This window comes from Lutjanus erythropterus, chromosome 10, assembly GCF_056507025.1.
Source record: "Lutjanus erythropterus isolate fLutEry1 chromosome 10, fLutEry1.hap2, whole genome shotgun sequence".
Taxonomy (NCBI): Eukaryota; Metazoa; Chordata; class Actinopteri; order Lutjaniformes; family Lutjanidae; genus Lutjanus; species Lutjanus erythropterus.
Window position 1 is genome coordinate 20,166,260 of NC_139326.1, and position 20,479 is coordinate 20,186,738.

Below are 20,479 nucleotides of genomic sequence, written 5' to 3' on the forward strand. Positions count from 1 at the left end.
AACAAACAAACAAAACTTACAGAATGGAACTTGAATTGTTATTTATTTGACTCAAAACAGCACTGCAAACCATAGTATCAAAAGAAAAACACAGAAAACTGCAAATACTTATTTGGATCTTCTATAGCATCTTCTGTTTATGAGTTATGCCCCCCTTTTTCATAAGGAATTGCCTTTTTTCCTGCCAGTACATGTTCCTAAATTGCAATGGATGTGGGATTGTATTGCTTCTCTCCTGGTGAAACACTGAATGTGGAATAAGACTGAGAACTCCAGATAAAAAAAAAAAAAAGATCTGATAATCACACACAGGAAAAATTATTTTTATACATTTTTATTATTTAAAATATTAATTGTGTTAATCTCAGCTTATCAAGAAATATGTAACTTGAATCATTTCCACACACTTTAATATATTTCAAAATATTTTATAGTAAAGTCAAGTAAAGATGTCAGTGGATCAGACGCCTCACTGCATTCACTCCATTCTTTTGGTACACTGTTGCCATGGATACAACAACAAACACCTCCATAAACTCCACGGCCACATTTTGCTGCTCACACAGCAAACAGCCAGTCAACAACAAGAGGACGAGGAAGAGTGTTAAACTCTGCAAGGCAAGCTCCTCTACTTTTAGCAGAAGCATTCGCAACAGCAGAGTTGCATCCAAATGACTGTGAGTTTATTTTTGATTTGTGAAATCTGTAGTCCTACTGGCAGAGATGCCTATTGCATCTGGAGCTGCAGGCAGGGTGGATGTAGGAGTAGATACAAGCACAACATGGACACCAGATGGACTGAAGAGGAAGACCAAACCTGCCAACAGCAACTGTGACTCCTATCTGCAACGGTGGGTGACATTACTGCAGATGTTTACTGTGTTATTCTGTACCTTTCATCTTAAACTTAAGTAGATTCATTTAACTAACTTTTTGCATGGATGGATGGATACGAAACACTACTGCTGTGACTTTTCAGTGCACAGAACAGAGACTTTTCCATCTTTACATTCAAAACAAATTACATGGATGTCAGTGCAGAGTGCAACATTTTAATTAGGCTAAGTTAATTTATATTTGGTTCTGTTAGGTTTATTTCAGCGATACACTGTTAAAGGTTTCTTCACTAAATGTTTTACACTAAACTTAAGCTCTTCAGTTTTTAAATAAACACAAAAAAAGTTGTCAATCTATAAACTTTTGTGAGATTATTTACTTTTCTTCTTTAGATAAACATGACTCTTTGAGTGAACCCAGTTTATTATTTGAGTGCTTAAAATTAAATGGCTGCAACAGAAAATATTAATTTGTTTCCTACTATTCACCTTTCTCTTTGATGAGTTTTAAAGTTGAGGCACTTTTGAAATACAGTTTTTGTTTCTAAAACTCAAGAAAGTAAATTATCTCCATAAAAGATTATAGGTTGGCAAAACGTTTTTTTTTTCTAAAGTTTGTTTAAAAAAGAATTTGAGTTTGATTTAAGGCTCAAAAATTTAGTGAAGAGTTCCCTTGAAATTCTGAGTTTTCTCAGCTTTTCTTTTTTTTTTTTTTTTTTTTTTTTTTACAGTGTATAGATAATAAAACTGATGGAGTAGAGAAAATAAAAGCTGTGTATTCAAAGTATATCCAGCAACTAATTAAATGGACTAAATTTAAAATCATACCCTCCGAGAAACAAGACAAACAGTGCGATAACAGATTCTTAGAGCCAGGGCTAAAAACAAAAGCTTTACCACAGAGCAGTTTTATTGGCTTTTATTGCTAAGAGTTAAAAGCAGCTTAATTTAAACACTGCCTGTCTGAATCAACAGCAACCCGTTTGTCATGTGAACTGTGCAGAGGGAGACACGGATGTGAGGCACTAATCAGGCTCATAAATATTTCACTGTACCATTAGTTTCTCTTGGCTGGTTCACTAAAAGCAAAAGACAGGCAGTCACATTTTAAAAAGCTCTGACACGCCGGCTGTCATACATGTCACATCACTGTAGATAAAATAAACCCTGCTGAGTCACAACAATTGTTGATGATATTTGTAGATACCTGGAGCAGAGAGAGAAAAACAAAAGTAACCTGTTGCAGGTAAGTACTGTCATCATTACTGTCAGACATAACGTGGTACCGCGCCTGTCGTTCACATTATCGAGCCGTGTTTGTTTTTACACAGACCATGCAGGACAACACAGCTCCGAGTCATCAGGAGAATGATGGTGAGAACAATTTGAAACAAAAGAAATATCAAGGTTGTGTCAAAACTTACAGTTACGGCGAGTGAACTTAAAATATGTCATTTGTTTTAAGGGGCCAAAGAGGGGAAGCCACAGGAAAATGACAGCAGCGAGGATCCAACTTCAAGAAAACCACCCAGTGAAGAGAGATCCAAAAAGTCTGTGCTGTGTGTTGTCCTTTAAGGCCGTCACATCTCGTGTGGACATTTAATGAACCAAGCTTTCACACCCAACATTATAATGCATTATTTAAGTGCCAAACCCTCGTGTCTCTTGTGTCTGTGCTTTGCCTTTGCTGTAAAAAAAAAAGGGGTGAGGGGTCAAAGGTGAACAAAACACTGTGCAAGACGTTACCTTTGTGAATAACTAAAGCTGTATGTCTATCAGTGTTAAATTCAGTGATGAAGAACTGTTCAAACAAGTTGTTTTTAACTGAATATTATGTTTTATAGATGCTGATCAGTGTTAATTATGTTGCACCGTAACACTGCAGAATCTAGATACATGAAACCAGTATTTAAATGCTTAAATCTTAATTTCCTCTGTATTTTTCTATCCAAATCTGTCATATGTATAAAATAATATGTCTTGATATGTTATAAAACAATACAACTACCTCCAGGTTCTTTTGCCATTGCATAATCACTCAGTAGGTATTAAAATTGTAAACTAAAATTTTATCTTATAAAAACAACAAACAGCACATGAATGTTTCAGCTAAATTTCATGGATCCAGTGGTTTGTCTGCAATCACACATTTCATTCATTAACATTCAATCACAACAGCACCTACAGTATCTTCAGCAGCAGTAAAAACAGAGAGCTAAGCTTCTCATAAAGTTCAATATTGCACGTTTGCTTCCGTGAATCACTGAGACTGTCCTCCTCTTAGCTGTACCTGAGTTTCACAGTGTGTTTAAGTCCACTTGACAGTATTCCCTGTCAGGTCCGGCTAATGAGAGACCTGTTTCCACTGTATTTTCTCCAGAAACAGAGCAGGGATCCGTACAGTGCAGTGGCAGATCTCAGTCACTGTTGCTGCTGCTGTCGTCTCCCACGACCATGCTGCTGTACTGCTTCTGCTGCTGCTCTTTAAACGACTCTTTCACCTTTGCTCTCTTCAGGCCTCCATCCCTGCAGAGACAGACAGGTGGAGAACAAAGCAAACTGAGGACAGTGCTAATCATTTAACCACATATGTCAATGATCATGCCGTTGTAAAACTAAAAAGGAACTATTTTTATGTGTCTCATGTTCCTCTGTGGATTAAAGAATGTTATCATTTCTTTGAAAACCTCGCCTGGGTCCAGACTTTCGAATGATTTATCTCAGTCTCCTCCACTGAGTAGGCTCTTTCTCTTAAAGTGGAAATTAAGTGTAACGAGTGGACAGTTCAGTCTAATAATTAGGCTACTGAATATCTACAAAAAGTCCATTAGGGCTACACATGTATATCATAGTTTGTTATCTTTGTCGTAGATTAAAGGGATGGTTCAGATTATTTTACAAGTGTTTGTATGAGGTACTTATCGGCAGTCAGTGTATTATCTGCAGTAGATGGTAGATGGTAATATCAGTTTAAGTGTAACCTTTAGTAAAATAAGTAATTTTATCTAAGAACAGAGGAGTTGCTGCATCATGTCTGCCTCAATCTGTTTGTTTGTTTGTGTTATTGTGTCATTTTGGTGAATCTGAACTATCCTGTGAAACATCAGAGTCACACAGTAACACGAACTAACTTATCCAGGCAGCAGTAGACCAACAATTCCCCTGTTCTGTGAGGCAAAAATACTGGTTTTGTCCGTGGAGTCTGGTTGCTTTGGAGAGAGCAATAGTTGGATTATATAACATCTGTTTCCTGTCAGAAAAGGCTGCCCGAGGAGAAGTGGTGAAAATATTTGAAGTATACTAAACTGATTTCGATTTTTTTAGGTGGTCATTTTTAAATAGCTAAAATACATCTTCCTGCTGACCCTGTCCACAGCAGTACACTGCTTAGTTTCCATGCTGGTATTCCTCTCTGCTTATCTGGTGCTGTAGGCAATACACTGACTATTGATAAGTGCCCATTTCCAATAATCTGAACTATCCCTTTAAGCCTGGTTCTGGACTTCACATAAAAGTCAAGTTCCTTACAGAGCAAATCTCAGTTTGTTTTCCAGAAGAAAAATACTCCAACAACCAACAGAAGAAAGTGAACAAGTTGAATCTTACCACTGCAGGTCTATCAGTCCTCCCTGGTGAGCGATGGCCGACTTAACTCTGTTGGCAAACTGGACAGCATCTTCCCCCTCCTGCCATTTTGAATAAAAACAAACTCAGTCTACCGTGATGTGTGTCTGTGTGTGTACATTACCGGAGGGGTGGGGGTGTTGCCTGTGTGCTGCACAGTACACGTGGCTTCACGCATGCATGTGCTCACATGCTTTGCCACATGTCACACGCACCTGTTGGTGCATGGCCGGCAGGTACCAGACGTTACAGACGAGGGCCCAGCTGGTCATCATCCTCAGCAGGTAACTGACCATGCTGTACTTGGAGCTGTTCCAGAAAGCATCTCCAAACTTTGGGTCATACTAATGTTAAAAAAAATACACAGAGGTTTAGTGCAAGTGAGAAAATATACTTTGAAATATAAAGCCCAATTCCAAAAAAAAGTTGGGGACACAAATTAAAAACTCTTTTCACAGTACAAAAACAAGATATTGGATGTTCAAACTGGTTAACTTAACTAGCGGGCGCTAATTGCATTGCATTCTGTTTCAATTTATGTTTTACAAAATATCAAATCTTTTGGAATTGGGTTTGTAAGCCAGAAAGATTCTGAATGAGGGATGGAGCTCTATTGATAGACAGCAGTGAAGTACCTTAATGGCCACCGGGTATATCGTTGCTCCGATTTCAAAACTTCCCTTTTTAAACATCATGACAGACGTGTTGTTGACACAGGTTCCTGCGGACACCAGACATCAGGAGATTAAAGGGGACGGAGTTGTGTGAGCTCCGTCCAAACCCACATTAAATAGCTGCTCGTTTGTCACAGCTCAGGGGTCAGACTGCCATCAGGCACTGAGCTAAAAACAACACTCACTGAATCTTATCTTTGATGACACAACTGGAAGCTCTGTCTCTCTACATGGACACACTTACCCTCAGGAAATATCAATATGGGAAGCTTTGTCTTGTCATTCACATGATCCTTCAACCTGGAGGCAACACAAAGACGCAGTGGCTGTATAAATATCTACATATTGCACCTTTGAAGAGTTTTTTTTTCACATTTAGGACAATACATCAAACATCTGGAAGGAGTGTCTGGGGATGTGATATTATCAGATACTGGAATTCATGAGTCACTGTTCAGTAGCAACTTTCCAAAACATATCTGTTCTTGTTTGGATAAGAGGAGATTCAGAAACTCTAGAAGTCTTTACTGCCAGGAAAATGCCAACCTCTCTTAATACCAGGGCAGTCACAGAGAGAAAATACAGGCAAGAAAGACGTGCAAAGACTAGCCTGAAAAGAAGCGCTGCAGCTGAGGAGTGGAAAACTGACCTTTTTGTCACTAGGTGGCGATCTTTCATCTCTGCTCTCTCAAACCAGACATGAGGACAGCACCTCACCATGGCTCTCTGGATGACTCCCATCAAACCTCCATGGACCTGACCCACCTGACAAACACATTTAGGCAATTATGAAAAATGACTTAATTATGGAATCATTGCAGTGGCATAAATGGATAAATGTGTAAAAGAATAAGAAAATAACTGTGGAAATATAAAGAGGAATTAATAAAATAATACATAAGTTTGTCCAAAGAATCGGTTGATTGACAGCGTGGCTCTTAAAGGGATAAAAAGCAATTGCAAAAGTATTACACCAATTACACCACTCCTATGACTCCTTACAGTATCAGTGTGGAAATATTAAAATAAAGGAAGTTGCCTCCGTACCATAGCGTAGCACCCATCATTGCAGAGAATCACAATGTCGATAGGACTGGTGTGATTGGCGACACAGATTCCTCCTTTTTGGGGTTTATTTTCCCTGTTGTTGTGAGGTGAAGACATGAAATCAGTGCAAGAAGATATTCCTGATATTTGTTAGAGCGTTACACTGTGTGGAGGCTCATTTACCTGTTGTGATAGCGGATGGTGGCGGAGAGTCCTCGAGCACAGATCCTGTAGCACATCACATGGACCCATTCACTGAGCCAGGGCTTAATCCTAAAAAAATCCCAATGTATAAACAAACAAGCGCAAATGAACAGGAACAAATTTCTATGAAAAAAAAAAGTTCTATATGGGATATGATTATTATTAGAATGGTTGTAGTTTGTAGTCACCTCCAATTTGGAAGTAATCCCACTGCAGATGTTCCTATGACCAGCCAGCTGAGGCCAATACAAGCCAGTGTTATCCTGGAGAAAGAATAATACATTTATTCCTCAATGTCCAAGCAGAAAAAAAAAAATAAAACTCATACACACAATAAAATACTGAATAGTCAGACTAAAAATAATCAGGTCAGAGATCTGTGAAGCCTTAGGTTTTTTTACTTGTAGGTCAAAATAATGTCAAAACAAACTCAAATTAAAATAGCCTTAACAAAATAAAAGCATAGTTTCATAGTAGGTTGTTTAAATATGGCTGGTTTGGATGTATCAGCAATGTCATTTATGCAGCTGAACTCAATAGGCAGAGACACATGCCAACAATTTTTGGTGCAACAGTAAAGAAGAAACTAGCCAAGCTTTAAAGGGAGAATAATTTGGAGTTGTTGGTTGCTTTTTGTAAATGTACGCAATGCAAGTTGTCCTTCCTCCCTGACTCAACAGGGAACAAAAAAAAAGATTGCATTTTTCATAATCTGTTTTTCTCTTACACCTTGCATTTTTCAATGGGCTTCCATGTCAGCTTATACATTATGTTTACCAGAACAAATAGTTCTAAACCTCCACACACTGAAGTTTGACTCAACCTTTGTCTGGGGGGCAACACTTTATTTGTATCACTATTCAGTATTTTTTTGTACCTGAGAGGAGCGAGGATGCAGTATCTCACAAAGATACCGATGCCGTAGACCAGCGTCAGTTTCAGACTGATGTACTGGAAATCGTTGTTGGTTCGAGTCAGTAAGTTCCAGGACACCAGCTCCTCTGAAGAAAACCGCTGGGTCACCTACATTTACAAAGGAACGCAATTTAAAACAAATCAGACAAGCCTAACCAGAATACAAATGCAAAGCCATGGACTTTGAATAATTTATTATCATTTACATATCAAGTTATCTTCTTGTTAATACAGAAAAAATGTACCTCGTCCTCTACGATGCTCTCAATTCCTCTCCGGCTGAAATAGAAACAGTCACTGAGTGTAAAATCACCGCCCACCGGTGGTTTGGGACGACTGCGTCGAAGTTCTTCTAACTCTTTCTCCATAGAGCCATCTTCCCTCTGGATGAGACCTAACACACACACACACATACACACACACACACACACACAAATGCACAAAGAGACAAACTCAATCACCCGATACAAATCGTTATCTTAGAAGTAATCTGGTAGATAAATTAGCTTTGCCATATCTCTTAAGATTGCTTTGAGAGTGTTAGAGGACAAAATGATTCAAGTGAACAGGAGAAAATAAATCAAAGTTCATTCAGGAATGTGTTTCTTGGATGGATGTTACATTCTGTGTTGTACGATATAAAAAGAAAAACTAAAATAAATGATTACAATAAATCATAGTATGAGGCCATTCTGGGAGATGCACTTCAGAGGAGAAAGAAAAAAAAACAACAGCAGCTCTGCATCATCTAACAATATGTAACACGTGTCACTTGGCAGCACAAGCACATTTCTTTATAAAATACTGGCCCTGGTACAAGCAAGAATCAAAATCCAGCACCGCATTAGGTTTCCCATCGCAGCAGCAAACAAGATGTGTCAACAACCCATCTAAAACATGACCTTTCCCCCCCTGACCTGACGACAGAAGAACTGAGCTGTTCAGACAGCGGTTACACTGTCTGGGATCTAACAAGATCCACCTAACTGTTCTCAACACAGTTAAGAGTTGAACTCAGCTCAGTCTTCACATTATCTGATAACCCAGACAAAGTCCAAAACCTGGAGGAACAAACCCTCGATTCAATATTCAGTCAAAACCTCCACAACCATGTCTGCTTTATTACTTTCATGTCTTGCATTCATCGCCCACAATTTAAAATGTAACAGTGACACACTTTGGAGTCTGCAAAGGCTACACTTTGCTGACAAAGCTAGTGTCTTTATGTGCTATATCATGTTACATGTAGCACCGTGTACTGCTTAGTGGCTGATAACGAGTTGAGTAATTGCGTCCTGTGAGATAGGTACAACTCCCAGAGCAACTTCACCTTGCTTCCTCTTGTAAAAGTTCTCAAGTTAACAAAGTCACGGTGTCAGACAGTGATAGAGACGGTTCTGTAGCCCCAGAATCAAACCATTTAAACCTGCCATGAAAGGTCACAGGGCTATCATCTTGTAAGAAACATATCTGTCTCTATGCAGAAACAAAAAGCATCCTGAACTCCACGGGTAAATCAATTACCCTCTCAGAGCTGGGCAATATTGTTGCAACATGCATGCCCAGGCTTGCAATAAAGTATCTTATGAAATCCAGTGTTGCAACACAACATAAATCTGACTCTAATCCCCTATATTTCATAATAAAGGATATGACAACAACTTTGCTTTAGAAGATTGCCCATAGCACAGCTGAAATAGTGTAATCAGGGGCATCCCTGAAAGAGACGTCTGGCTGGAAGCATTTGTTGCTCCAAAACCACAGATTTATGCTGAACCATCCACCTATCTATCCATCTATCTATCTATCTATCTATCTATCTATCTATCTATCTATCTATCTATCTATCTATCTATCCTTCCAGACACTGTTTTCTACTCACCATTTGATACAGAGGCTTTGGCTGCTCGTTCATCTGCATTTGCCTTCTGCATCTTCAGCGTGGCCCACTGCAGAGGAGGACAGACAGGAGAGATTTAGGACGGGCCTTCTTGATTTTAAGTGGTTTTAAAATTTTTTCAAGTATTATTGTTAAAAATAAAAAAAACAAAAAAACAAAAAACATCTACAGTATCAGCAGAATCAGTGACATCTTTTTAAATCCCTTCTGTTAATATACATTCCTGATTCTACTTGATTTTCACTGACTGCCTGTATCTTGTTTAATGTTTTATCTGCTTTGTTTTTACTGAAAGTCCCTTGTTGTTGGTTTTCTCTGATTTATTGGATTTTACTGACAGTCGTTGTGTAATTTTTTATGAAGTTACTACCTTGTGTGAAGCACTGGTTCAAAAAAGTGCTCTTTAAATAAAGATAATTTACATATTTTCTTGTGAGGGGGTGTCAGCTTACACACTGATAGAAGAGGGATCCCTCAGGAAAAAGGCGAACATCACAGTAAGAACAACAGTACCTCTAAGGTTTTGACCAGGATGGTCATGTAAGTTTCTGAGATGCCCAGTGAGAAGCCAAACATGGCTGGGATCATGATGAAGCCGATGATGAGATACAGCCAGATCTTCAGCGTCCAGAGGGCCGCTGACCAGAAATCCTCCATCTCCACCTTATTTATTCCCTGAGGTGTAGAACAGCAGCCCCGTGGCTCACATGCAGTGTGGTCCTGTATGGTCTGTCACGTCTCACTACTGTCACCGCAACAGAGCCTTCCTGTGCAAGACGCAATCACCTGAAGGTCAACAACAAACAATGAAAGGGAAACAAGACAAACAAACACTGCAGTTCATTTAATCAGGATTAATCCTCAGTAGGCCACAGGACACTTCCCACAGACACACAGACAGGACAGAGCGCTCAGAGACAGACGATCACTATCACATGTATTCCTGCCAATATAAACACATCTTTAAATAACTGAACTATGACAGGACTCCTCTTTATTTTACACTGCTAAACTAAATGCAAGACGGACTGCCTTATTTCTGCTTTCTACAGCCACCAGCAGCGTCGTTTTAGAGTTACACAAATTCATCTTACCTGTCAAACTTCAGTCCATGTCCTTTCTTCCTGAAGAGTAACTCAAAGTGAGCGCAAGGAGAAAAACACGCCCATTTACTACTGGAACAAAGTTCACGGAGCTGCGCCCAACAGCGCCTCCTGTGGACAGAAAGGGAAGGACAGACGACAACAGACGCTGATTTAAAAAAAAAAATATTGATACCCATGAGTAAATACTGACCAAAGACTTCCTTTTCTGAATGGAATTAATTACAAAGGACAGTGAAACTTAAAAGTCTAAACTTTTGCAATAATTTTATACCTTGATGTATTAAACATCTGAGAGGCAAGTGAAAAAAAAAATCTTTTGTGATTTAATTTTCTAAGTCTGATCTTGATTGTTTTCTCTCCTGTGTTTATGACTTAAGAACAGGTAAAATTAATATTTACATAAAATAATAATAAAAATTAAAAAGCTGTTTTTTTTTAATCAATGAAACAGGCAGGAAAAAAAGATTTTGCCAGGTGAATAAAAATTTTACCAGGATAAGTTACTTTTTTCATTTGTGAAAACAGGTTAAAAAAAATAAAATAAATAAATATATAAATAAATATGAAACTGAACACACACATTAACATGTATGCCTATAAGACAAACCAAAACAAACCAAACCAAAACAAAACAAAACAAAACAAAACAAAACAAGGCACATATCCATACTGGCAAACTAGTTAAATATGTATTATTGAAACATATTGGCCAATTAGCTGCATTATTATCCCACTCTGGGAGCCACAGTCTATCATTTTGTAACGTTATGACCAAGAGACATTGACTCTCCATCTGCAAAAGTGTGGAGGGTGTTGCTAACTCAGCTAACATTAGCCATGCCCCATCTGCAGCAGCAGCAGCCATAAGTAAGCAGAAAAGAGAGAAGACTGAAAAGCATAGGAGGGTCATGCTCTATATCCCTATCAGCTAAGGGGTCAAAGGCCTGAAAGACCCCTGTCCTGTTGAAGTATTCATGTTTTCTTCCAGAAGAGTTTTACATGCACTCCAAACAGAAGGGGTATACATCGTGTGTTAGCAAGTTATGACATTATTTTGGCTTGGATTTCAATAATATTACCCAGTTGCTGTGAATATATCTTACAATAATAAAAACTGAGCTTGTTGATTCACTCGTGACCTCGGAAATGGCAGCCTGGAAAAATTCATATTAAAAGGTACACTCTTTGGTTCTGTAAGGTAAGTAAATTCTAGTCACTGACAGACACCACAGGATATTGCTGAAAGCTCTTGAAAAGGCTCCAGAAAGTAAGTGGACCATGTGATAATGTGTTTTTTGGTCAAATATAAAACTGTGCTGAAATTTAAAAAAAAAAAAAAATCTCTGGTAAACTTCATCTTCATACACTGGAGCTTAAAAGTTATTTGACTCATTTACCTTTTGACTAATCATACTGTGTAATGATTTCTAGTTTCCTTTGAGAGCATCAGCCACTAACCCACCTGCTCAAAACACAGCTGACCTGTAATTTGATACATTTTGGGAAACAGTAATTCCTCTGTCATAAAATGCCCCAAACCTGCCAGACATGTTACTCACCACAACACAGGGAAGCCTTTATGAGGAATGTGGCCACAAAAGACTCTCTCTCCCACCTAAGACTAACAAAAGGTCCTGATTATTTTCCAGGTTCAGACATTTCACAGTCTGTTGCACATTACTGTAACTGGGGACTTCAGGGGGTCAGTTTGGGTAATTCTCTGGGAATGATAAAACAGTGATTCATTCTGGGATTGAATCTAATCCAGAGAGTTTTTCTGGACCGCAATCTGGACACTTGGAAAGGAGGCAAAGAATCCTGGCTGGCCTCCTCAGTAATATACAGTAATACATGTCATATGATGATGCAATTTATGTCTGAAAATCTATCCACTCCCCAAAAAAAATATATGATCATCTTGATTTAGGAGGCAGTTGTGAGCAATAATGTTGTTAATACAGTAAATCAGTCCTGTGATTTCAGACCAGGTAGACATTCAATCTGTAGCAAAAACACTCACCAACAACACACTATTTGTCCTTTAATTTCGGGGTGTATTTTAGGGTGTGTTAGTTCCAGTAAGGCAGTGTTCTTTATTCTAAAATAGCTGTTTTTTATCTTAAAGCCACAACACAAGGTCACTGCTTATGCCACATGCTAGTTTTACTGGGTCATGTTAGGGGAACACCCCAGTATGGCCCATTAGTCATCTGTATATGTGGAACTGTGTGCTACCAGTGGTTTGCTAGGGTTATTTTTAGCAGGGCTCTGCAGTACAAAAAAAATGTCTCTCTACTCCAGAACAGATTTCTGAGACATTGAGAAAATGTAAATGTTTCCCTGTTAACTGTAAAACTCACTGCCCATTACTCAGCAGTCGTATGCGCAGCCAAATCTGCAGGAAATGCTTTATTTCAAAACTAACTAATTCAGATCCTCCCTGACTAAAATTTGGGCATTTGCCAAGATTTGAAAAACAAAACAAAACAAAACAAAAAAAAAAACTAGGGAGGAAAAAGACTATTGACTACTAGATTGTTACCAGCGCAACTTCAAAAGTCAGCATATGGTATGGGGGTGTGTTAGTGCCAAAGGCAACATGGGTAACTCTCAAATCTGTGAAGGCACCACTAATTCTGCAACGTACATACAGTACAGGTTTTGGAGCAACATATGCTGCCATCCAGATAAAGTCTTTCAGAGACATCCAAGTTTATTTCAGTAAGACTTGTTTATCTCTCAAAAAGCTCCTGAAGACCCAGCTCTTCAGAGAGTATCTCCTGTCCTGATCTAGCGATACTCCTCTAGGGCCTCTTCTATGTAGCTTGATTATTAATCCTCTTTTGTAAGTCACTTTGGATAAAGGCGTCTGCTAAATGCATAAATGTAAATGTAAATGTAAATGTAAGACAATGCAAAGACACATTCTGCATGAGTTACACAAGTGTGGCTTCATAATAAGAGTTTAGCTACTAGACTGGCCTTCCTACAGTACAGACAGGTCTTCACTGAAAATATATGGTGCATTATGAAGCACAAAATACAACAACAAAGATCCCAGACTGTTGAGCAACTGAAATCATATATCAAACAAGAATGATAAAGAATTTAACTTTCAAAATGTCAACAATAAATGTCCCCAGTACCCAAACACTTACTGTTGTTAAAAGAAAGGGTAGTGTAACAAAGTGGTAAACAAAAATGTGTTGACATGCATCACAGGCATCAAATTCAGAATGATTGTAAATTTACAAAAAACAGTTTGAACATTACATACCTTGTCTTTGTACTGTATTCAAATGAACATAGGTAGAAATGTATTTGCAAATCGTTGCATTCTGTTTTTATTTACATTTTACCGAGCCCAAACCTTTTTTTTTTAATAGGGGTTTGTGGATACTCAACAGTTAAATGAGTTCATTGCACTGCATTGTTTTCCTCTGTGTCTCCCATGGACCGAGACAAAGCAGGAGGGAATGTGTCAAGTCTCAGCAGCTATTTAGTCACACATAAATCTGCTCCAGGGACAAATATTAGACAACTGAACAACAGCAGTATTTACTGAGAGGCCCACAAAGGATACACCTCACTAAAGCCTTTTACTCTGAGCTACAGTGTGCTATAGTTCATCTGGAAATAATAAATAATGTCCTACAGAGGCCTATTGCACCATAAACATCAGAAAGCATCTCTTGGGAATTTACGCCTGTCTACTTTTATGGTGGAACTCAGTGGAGGGATGCTGGAAGCATAGCCAATATATTTCTGCATACGTGTTAGGGGAATCTTGGCTTCCAGTTTACTGAATCTACAGCTGTCCTGTACACTGAAATCTAATTCCTTGGTGATACAAAGTGATAAAAGCTCTGTTGGCAAAGAGGAAGAATTCGATCATGTCCATATAGAAGGCATTGTTCAAAAGCTGCAGCAGCATTATGGAATGAACAAATATTTGTCTCTTTACCTCAAATAAAAGTAGAGAATGAATGTGTTTGCACAGGATGTGTCTATCGTTGGACTTTTAGACCTTTTCTTCTGCAAAGATGTGACAAGCAGTACAGTACGCAAAAAAAAACACATATTTTACAGTAGGGTTTTGCTCACTCACAGGTCTGTGCCTTCCCATATGTATTTACATCTGACAGTGGGGCACTAAAAGGTATGGCTAGGTTAGATATCAATTTATATACAATTACATAACTGAACTGTACCTGTATGTAACAGCAGTGTGACTCACTTTCTACAAACACAGCAGTACTTCAATTCTTAAGTTTTTATTTTTGAGTGACAGGTATTGAGTATTTATCATGAAGCTGAAAGCTGCCATAAAATATATTTTTTAGCTATAAATGAGAACTGAGGAAGTTCATGTGTGTTTTATGTGGTCGTAAAGAAGATCTATTATAAAACGGTCAATAAAACTGTTCCCTTTAACATCTCAACAAGTTATTACTTCTTCAAGAGAGAGTTTAAAAAAAGCAAAAATGGTAGGTACAATATGTGATCATTTTAATTTAAAACATTCAAAATGAATTGAATTTGAATTTGAAGAAATAAAGGTTTTGATGTCAAAGATGTTTATGTATTGTCATGCACAGAAGTTAGATGATGTTAGGTGACTCTGACGTAACTCCTGCTCAGGCCTCTGGCGTTGGGTGCTGACTGATGCCTGACCTCCCTCTTGCTCGTCTCCCTCTTCACACCTCTCCTGTCCCCGCCTGCTGTGTCTTCATCGTCTCCATAGTCAGAGTCCTGGTTGGAGATGCTGTAAATCACCTTGATATTGTATTCCCTGTTGTCAAACTGGCCTCTGTCTGTCTCGGAGGGTGTCTTCAGTTGCATACCATGATCGCTGGCAGGCTGGCCAGTCCTTCCAGTCCTGACGCCCATTCTGGTGCCACTCCCTGCTAGGATTCCCCACTGGGTGCCCTCATCCCGTGGCCTGAAAACCTCCTGTGGTCCAAAGCTCCTCTGCTACTGATGTAAATCCCAACAGTCTCCCGGTGCTCCAGATTGCTCACTGCATGGCCGACTGAGCTGACTAGCAGCTGCAGTTAGCAGCGACAGTTACAGTTAGTTAGCAGTTACTCTGGTGATATGCTGCCCCCTATCTGAATGAATAAGTATTTTTACATATTTCACTTTTAATGTTTAACCCTGCACTGTCAGACACAGGTCTCCTGTCCATGAGTAGATGCACGCTTACCTCTGTCTGGTGATATGGTTGATGGGTGGATCATCTTAAAATCAGGCCATGATTTCTGGAAAGAGATATTGCTGTTGACATCCATCTAGTCCCATTGAGAGAGGGCAGATATCTGCACTGCCGATATCTCCAAAACTCTATAAGTCATACCAAAACAAACTAGATGGATAAATAAAACAACAGGCCAGAGGGAAAGTATGTTTTTTTTTTTTATTTTGGGGTGAATTCTCCCTTTAAATGTTGAATACTATATGTAAAGGTGTTGAATGACACAGATGTAGACAATGCACCATAATTCCTCCTTGCATCCATAAAGTTTCATCCTAAATGATCCATTTGCTGGAGTGTTTCTAGGAGAGGCAGTAATTGTCTCTGATGGTGCAGAACTGAATGACAAGTCTCGACACAGGACGGCTGCGTTATTCAAGCTTCCTCTTTCTCCTGCAGCTCTGCTCCCCCTCGCCGCTCCTCGTAAGGAAAGTAGACACTGGCCCAAAGAACACTCCTCCTCCCCTCCTCCTTCCTCCTCAGAGCCGGAGCTTTCTCACTCTCTCTTTAAACCATGATTGGGCTCCCAGTCCTGCTCGGTGCATGTTTCCCTTCGTGAGGGAAGATTTCTCAGCTTCTCCATGACATGACACACTGCAGCGCAGGATCCAAGTGGTCGCCTCTCACGCCACTGGAACCCCGATGCTCAGGACTCTTCTGCAGCGCGTTGAGTTTGGTTGCATGAAATATGCGATGTTCGCAGGAGTGCCCGGTTCTTTTTCTGCTGCACTTTGTTTTAACTCTGGCAGCCGGCCACGAAGAGCTCTCCGACTCTGGCAGACTCCTCTCCCTCTTTGCAGAGAAAGGTCAGTATGGTGCACAAGAAGCTGCTGCTCTGTGCACGTCTACATTGAATGCATGACCGAAAAAGTTTGCATACTTAAATGCATACCAGTATTGATATGCAATAAAGGAAATATTTGTCTATAAATGCATTCCAATCGTATAGACAATGTGTTTTATTCATCTCTATTGCGCAGGTCAGTTGTCCCAGTCAGATCTGTCCATTGTCCACCCAGTGAAAACCACTGCTGATGGAGACTTCATCTCCCACTCTGTGTCTCACCACTTCAAGGGTGGGCGAGTCAGGCGTGACCTGCAACCCCTTGGTTTGGAGGGACAGGTTTACTACAAGGTCAACTACAAGGGTCGCGCTTTAATGTTCAATTTGACTGCAAACAATCACCTGGTTTCAAGTGACTACATCCTTGAGAGGCGGAACGGCAGCGCCAACAGGACTGAGCATCGTCTCTCTGAGGAGGGCAATTCCTGCCACCTCCTCGGCACCGTGGAGTCCTCTGATGTGCGAGGAACTGCTGCCATCAGCACCTGCAAAGGACTGGTAAGGAATCACCATAGACAGTAGAGTAGGATGGATGGAGCTTCAGGGTCTGAAGTGAAGCCACCGTGGAAGAGCCTTATATCTGCAGTCTTTGTAATGGCCAGCAGGGGGTGACTCCACTGGCTGCAAAAACATGTCTGACTGAGTCTTATGAGAAAATGACTCTGCTTCTCACTTGATTAATTACCTCAGTAATGGCTTTTCTTATATGTTTATGATCTCTGTTGCTAGTTTCAAGTCTTCTTCTATACAGCATGATGTTCATTTTGTAAATTATGGTCCTATTTAGAATAAATAGACAATAAAATAGGGTATACTTTAGGGTGGGGCTACCATGTGATTGACATGTCATTCTCATTGAGTCTGTCAGCTGCTACACAGGATTCACAAAAAATGAAGCAAACTCAAGCTAGACTTAATACATCCATTGAAAGCCTGTAAGTGGCCGCCATCATGTTTCCGGTTTCCAACAGAGACTCCCAAAACTCAGATCAAACTGTGTAACTAGACAGTGTTGATCAAATATGAATCAAGATTATGTTGCCACATTGACCCCCCCCCCCCCCAAATGTTGTTAAACATATTCTAGCCTACTGATTAGTTGTAATACGAGAAAGATTCTTAATGGATCCATGGAAAGATCGCAATCAGGTAGTCGCCATTGTGTTTCCAGTTTCCAATGGAGCCCCCCGAAACTAAGATCAAACTGCCAAACTAGTCAGTATTTAGACTGTATGGATCAAGATTCACTTTAAGTGTTTTAAAAGACATAATATAGTGTACTGTTAAGTTGTAATACGAGAAAGACTTTAATGCCTCCATGTAAAGATCACGACAAAGCTGTTTCTGATTTCCAATGGATTCTCCTGAAACTCAGATCAAATGTCAAACTAGGCAGAGTTGATCAAATCTGGATCGAGACTGGGTGACCACATTGCCTATTTCTCACTTAAAATGTTTGTAGAAACATGTTTTAGTGTACTGTTTAGTTGTAATACAAGAAAGATCCTTAATACATCCATGGATCCAGATTGTGAGTTTCCAACGGAGCTTCCTGAAACTCAGATCAAACTGTAAAAGTTGGCAGTGCTGCTTCAATATGGATCAAGATTCTTTCACGACATTGCCTATTTCTTGCTTAAAATGTGTTCAGAAACATAGTTTAGTGTCCTGTTTAGTTGTAATATGAGAAAGGCCATTATTTCCTGCTGAACTGGTGAGCCAAAACCGAGCACCACATAAGTCGTAGTACGTCACCCACCAGCTCCACGCAGTTAAAACGTCTGCCTCATTCATCAAATTGAGTCCTCTGATCCAAACGAAGCTTTTATGCAGTATCTTCCTCCCTAAATCTGCACTGAAGGTTATGTCTCTTTGAGCTGCTTTTGGCAGGAAGGCTCTTTTTAATACACAGGAGAAAGGGGGGCATCACTCAGGGGAAGCTGGTATGTGGTGTAGGCAGTCATAGGCTACTGAGCAAACCCCTCCATCTGACAGTGCCCCGTGTGTTAGTTTGCCCTTCAAAGACTTCCTGACACTATTTGCAGAACGACTGTGCTGCAGACCCGCTGACGGCTGCTGCTTCTCGGCCAGCCATGAGACCCTTTCTGTCTTCTTTGTCTCTCAGATGTTTTCCTCTGTACTTTCACTCTCAGTCATTCATTCATTCACATCGCTGTCCCTTCCTGGAGTGACTCTTTGTAACCCCCCAACCTTCTGCACATGCAGTCTTACTTTGTTCTACACTGAGAGAGAGCTTCAATAATAGACTTTGGCACATTTTTTAGACGGAAATAATAAGGTTTGACAGATGGAGAGACAGGAAATAGGGCCATACTTTTTGTTCAAAGAAGCTGTGCTTTTTTTCTACTTCAGCTGTAGTGTCTAATCAAATAAGTAGTTCAACTATAAAGGAGAGACCTACAGCTGGACAGCAGAAAGACAAGAGAGACACTCAACATATGAAAATCATGAAAAGAGATATGCACCATATGGACATTTTTGGAGAAATGTATGGTTTCAGGAAAAAAAAAACATACACAAGTATAATAATGAACACCTAATTTAACCATACTTAATATACTTCCATGTGTACGTGATTAACGTACTAAATGTATGCTATTTTTGTTTTATCAGCAAAGTGCTTATTATGCTAATAGTATATCATTACTGCTACTAAAAATATACTGAAATACAATCAAGTGTACTTAACTGTACTATTTTCAGACACCATTAAGATGCACTTAAATATACTTCAGTATATCTTTTTTTTCTTATGCTGCACTTTTTTTTCTACTAAAAGTAGGTTTCAATCCACTTTTTAGATAATCAATTATAACATAACTCATAATTTATCAGAAATATATTTAAAATTCAATCAAAATGTGATTGAATAATACATCACTGCATTCCCGCTAATAATACATAGTGGAATTTAAAATGCCATTTAAGTGAACTCAAACTATACTTCAAGTTGAAAGAAAAGTTGGAATTAATTGTATTTTTTAAACGTACAGCATTAGTTAGAAAAGTGGTACTTAAGTATATAAAAAGTACATTGTGAATCATGAGTATACTAAGTATAGTAAAATAACTATTTTATTGTACTTAAAAAGTCTACAGTACTTTTGTCCATGAATTAAGTTCACTTCAAGTGTACCTTTTTTTTTTAACTCATTGCTGACAGTTTTAACCTTAAGGCCTTTATTAACTAAATACTATATGAAATATACCCTTGACCATTTTTTGGAATAATAGCTCATTCATTTCATTTATTTTGAAACAGCCAAATAGGAAGAGGATGTGGAGCTTCCCGCCTCTGAAATGATGGGATGTGTCAGTTTTAGTCCTGAAGAATGTTTCGGTGTTCATGTTTGATTGTGACACAGCAGGAATGCCTCTCCTGCAGGGTCTTGCCTCCTGCTCTTTTGTCATGTTTGTGTGGGTTGCACTGCCTCTTTCTGCCGGGTCTTGTAAATGCAGTTCAGTTTGAAAAGTGTGCTATGTCACTCTAGATTCACATTATCCACAACCTACCGCGTTAGGACGGGTTTTTCCTGAAATCCCGAATGCTCCAGTATGCCCTTTCTCTCCAACCCACCAGGGAAACCACGGTCATGTATTACACTGATTTTCTGTTCTGTGGAAGAAGGTTTATAACAACTAAAACCACAGAGAGACCACTAAAGAGCAGGACTCAGCCAGACAGATGTGGGAGGGAAACCCTGCCAGCTGCTGTGGAGGTCATTCACCCCCAGGAGACAGATATAGAGATTGACTGCTTCAACATACGAATTCATCATAATCATTTTTTCATGTCACACAAGACTGGATTTACTGAGGGCTATAAAAAGTTAGTTATAAAAGTTAAGTTAAAAGTTTTCAAAATGAAATCCAACACTGGTTCCTGATGTTAACTCTCAGTAATGTAGTGTAATCCACAAAGAACTGATGATTGCTTTCATTATCAATCAATTAATTATTCATAATTGATTATTAATTTAGGCCATGAAATATCAGAATATATATATCAGAATAACCATCACAGTTTCTCAGACCCCAAGGTGACATCTTCAGA

General features: G+C 39.2%; 2 protein-coding genes and 1 long non-coding RNA gene across 3 annotated transcripts in view; 2 read left to right on the forward strand and 1 right to left on the reverse strand.

Annotated features, from left to right (window-relative positions):
* The first annotated feature begins 205 nt into the window (after positions 1 to 205).
* On the forward strand, positions 206 to 2,849 carry LOC146320367 (uncharacterized). Its single transcript, XR_014771468.1, has 3 exons — positions 206 to 851; positions 2,040 to 2,082; positions 2,168 to 2,849. It is a non-coding gene; the product is annotated as an uncharacterized LOC146320367 (long non-coding RNA).
* On the reverse strand, positions 2,651 to 10,209 carry agpat9l (1-acylglycerol-3-phosphate O-acyltransferase 9, like). Its single transcript, XM_084728604.1, has 13 exons — positions 9,714 to 10,209; positions 9,183 to 9,249; positions 7,546 to 7,694; positions 7,263 to 7,408; positions 6,574 to 6,648; positions 6,365 to 6,454; positions 6,182 to 6,275; positions 5,784 to 5,899; positions 5,379 to 5,434; positions 5,096 to 5,181; positions 4,676 to 4,804; positions 4,443 to 4,522; positions 2,651 to 3,362 (listed from the first exon to the last, which is right to left on the reverse strand). Exons 1-13 carry the CDS (start codon positions 9,855 to 9,857, stop codon positions 3,254 to 3,256), a joined length of 1,341 nt encoding a protein of 446 aa, XP_084584730.1. The 5' UTR covers positions 9,858 to 10,209; the 3' UTR covers positions 2,651 to 3,253.
* Positions 10,210 to 15,756: 5,547 nt separating this feature from the next.
* LOC146320369 (A disintegrin and metalloproteinase with thrombospondin motifs 12-like) overlaps positions 15,757 to 20,479 on the forward strand; it is a 29,470-nt gene continuing 24,747 nt past the window's right edge. The window contains 2 exon segments of the mRNA XM_084728605.1: positions 15,757 to 16,366; positions 16,541 to 16,902. Of these exon segments, the coding sequence (XP_084584731.1) occupies positions 16,249 to 16,366; positions 16,541 to 16,902 (480 nt within the window). The 5' untranslated portion in view covers positions 15,757 to 16,248.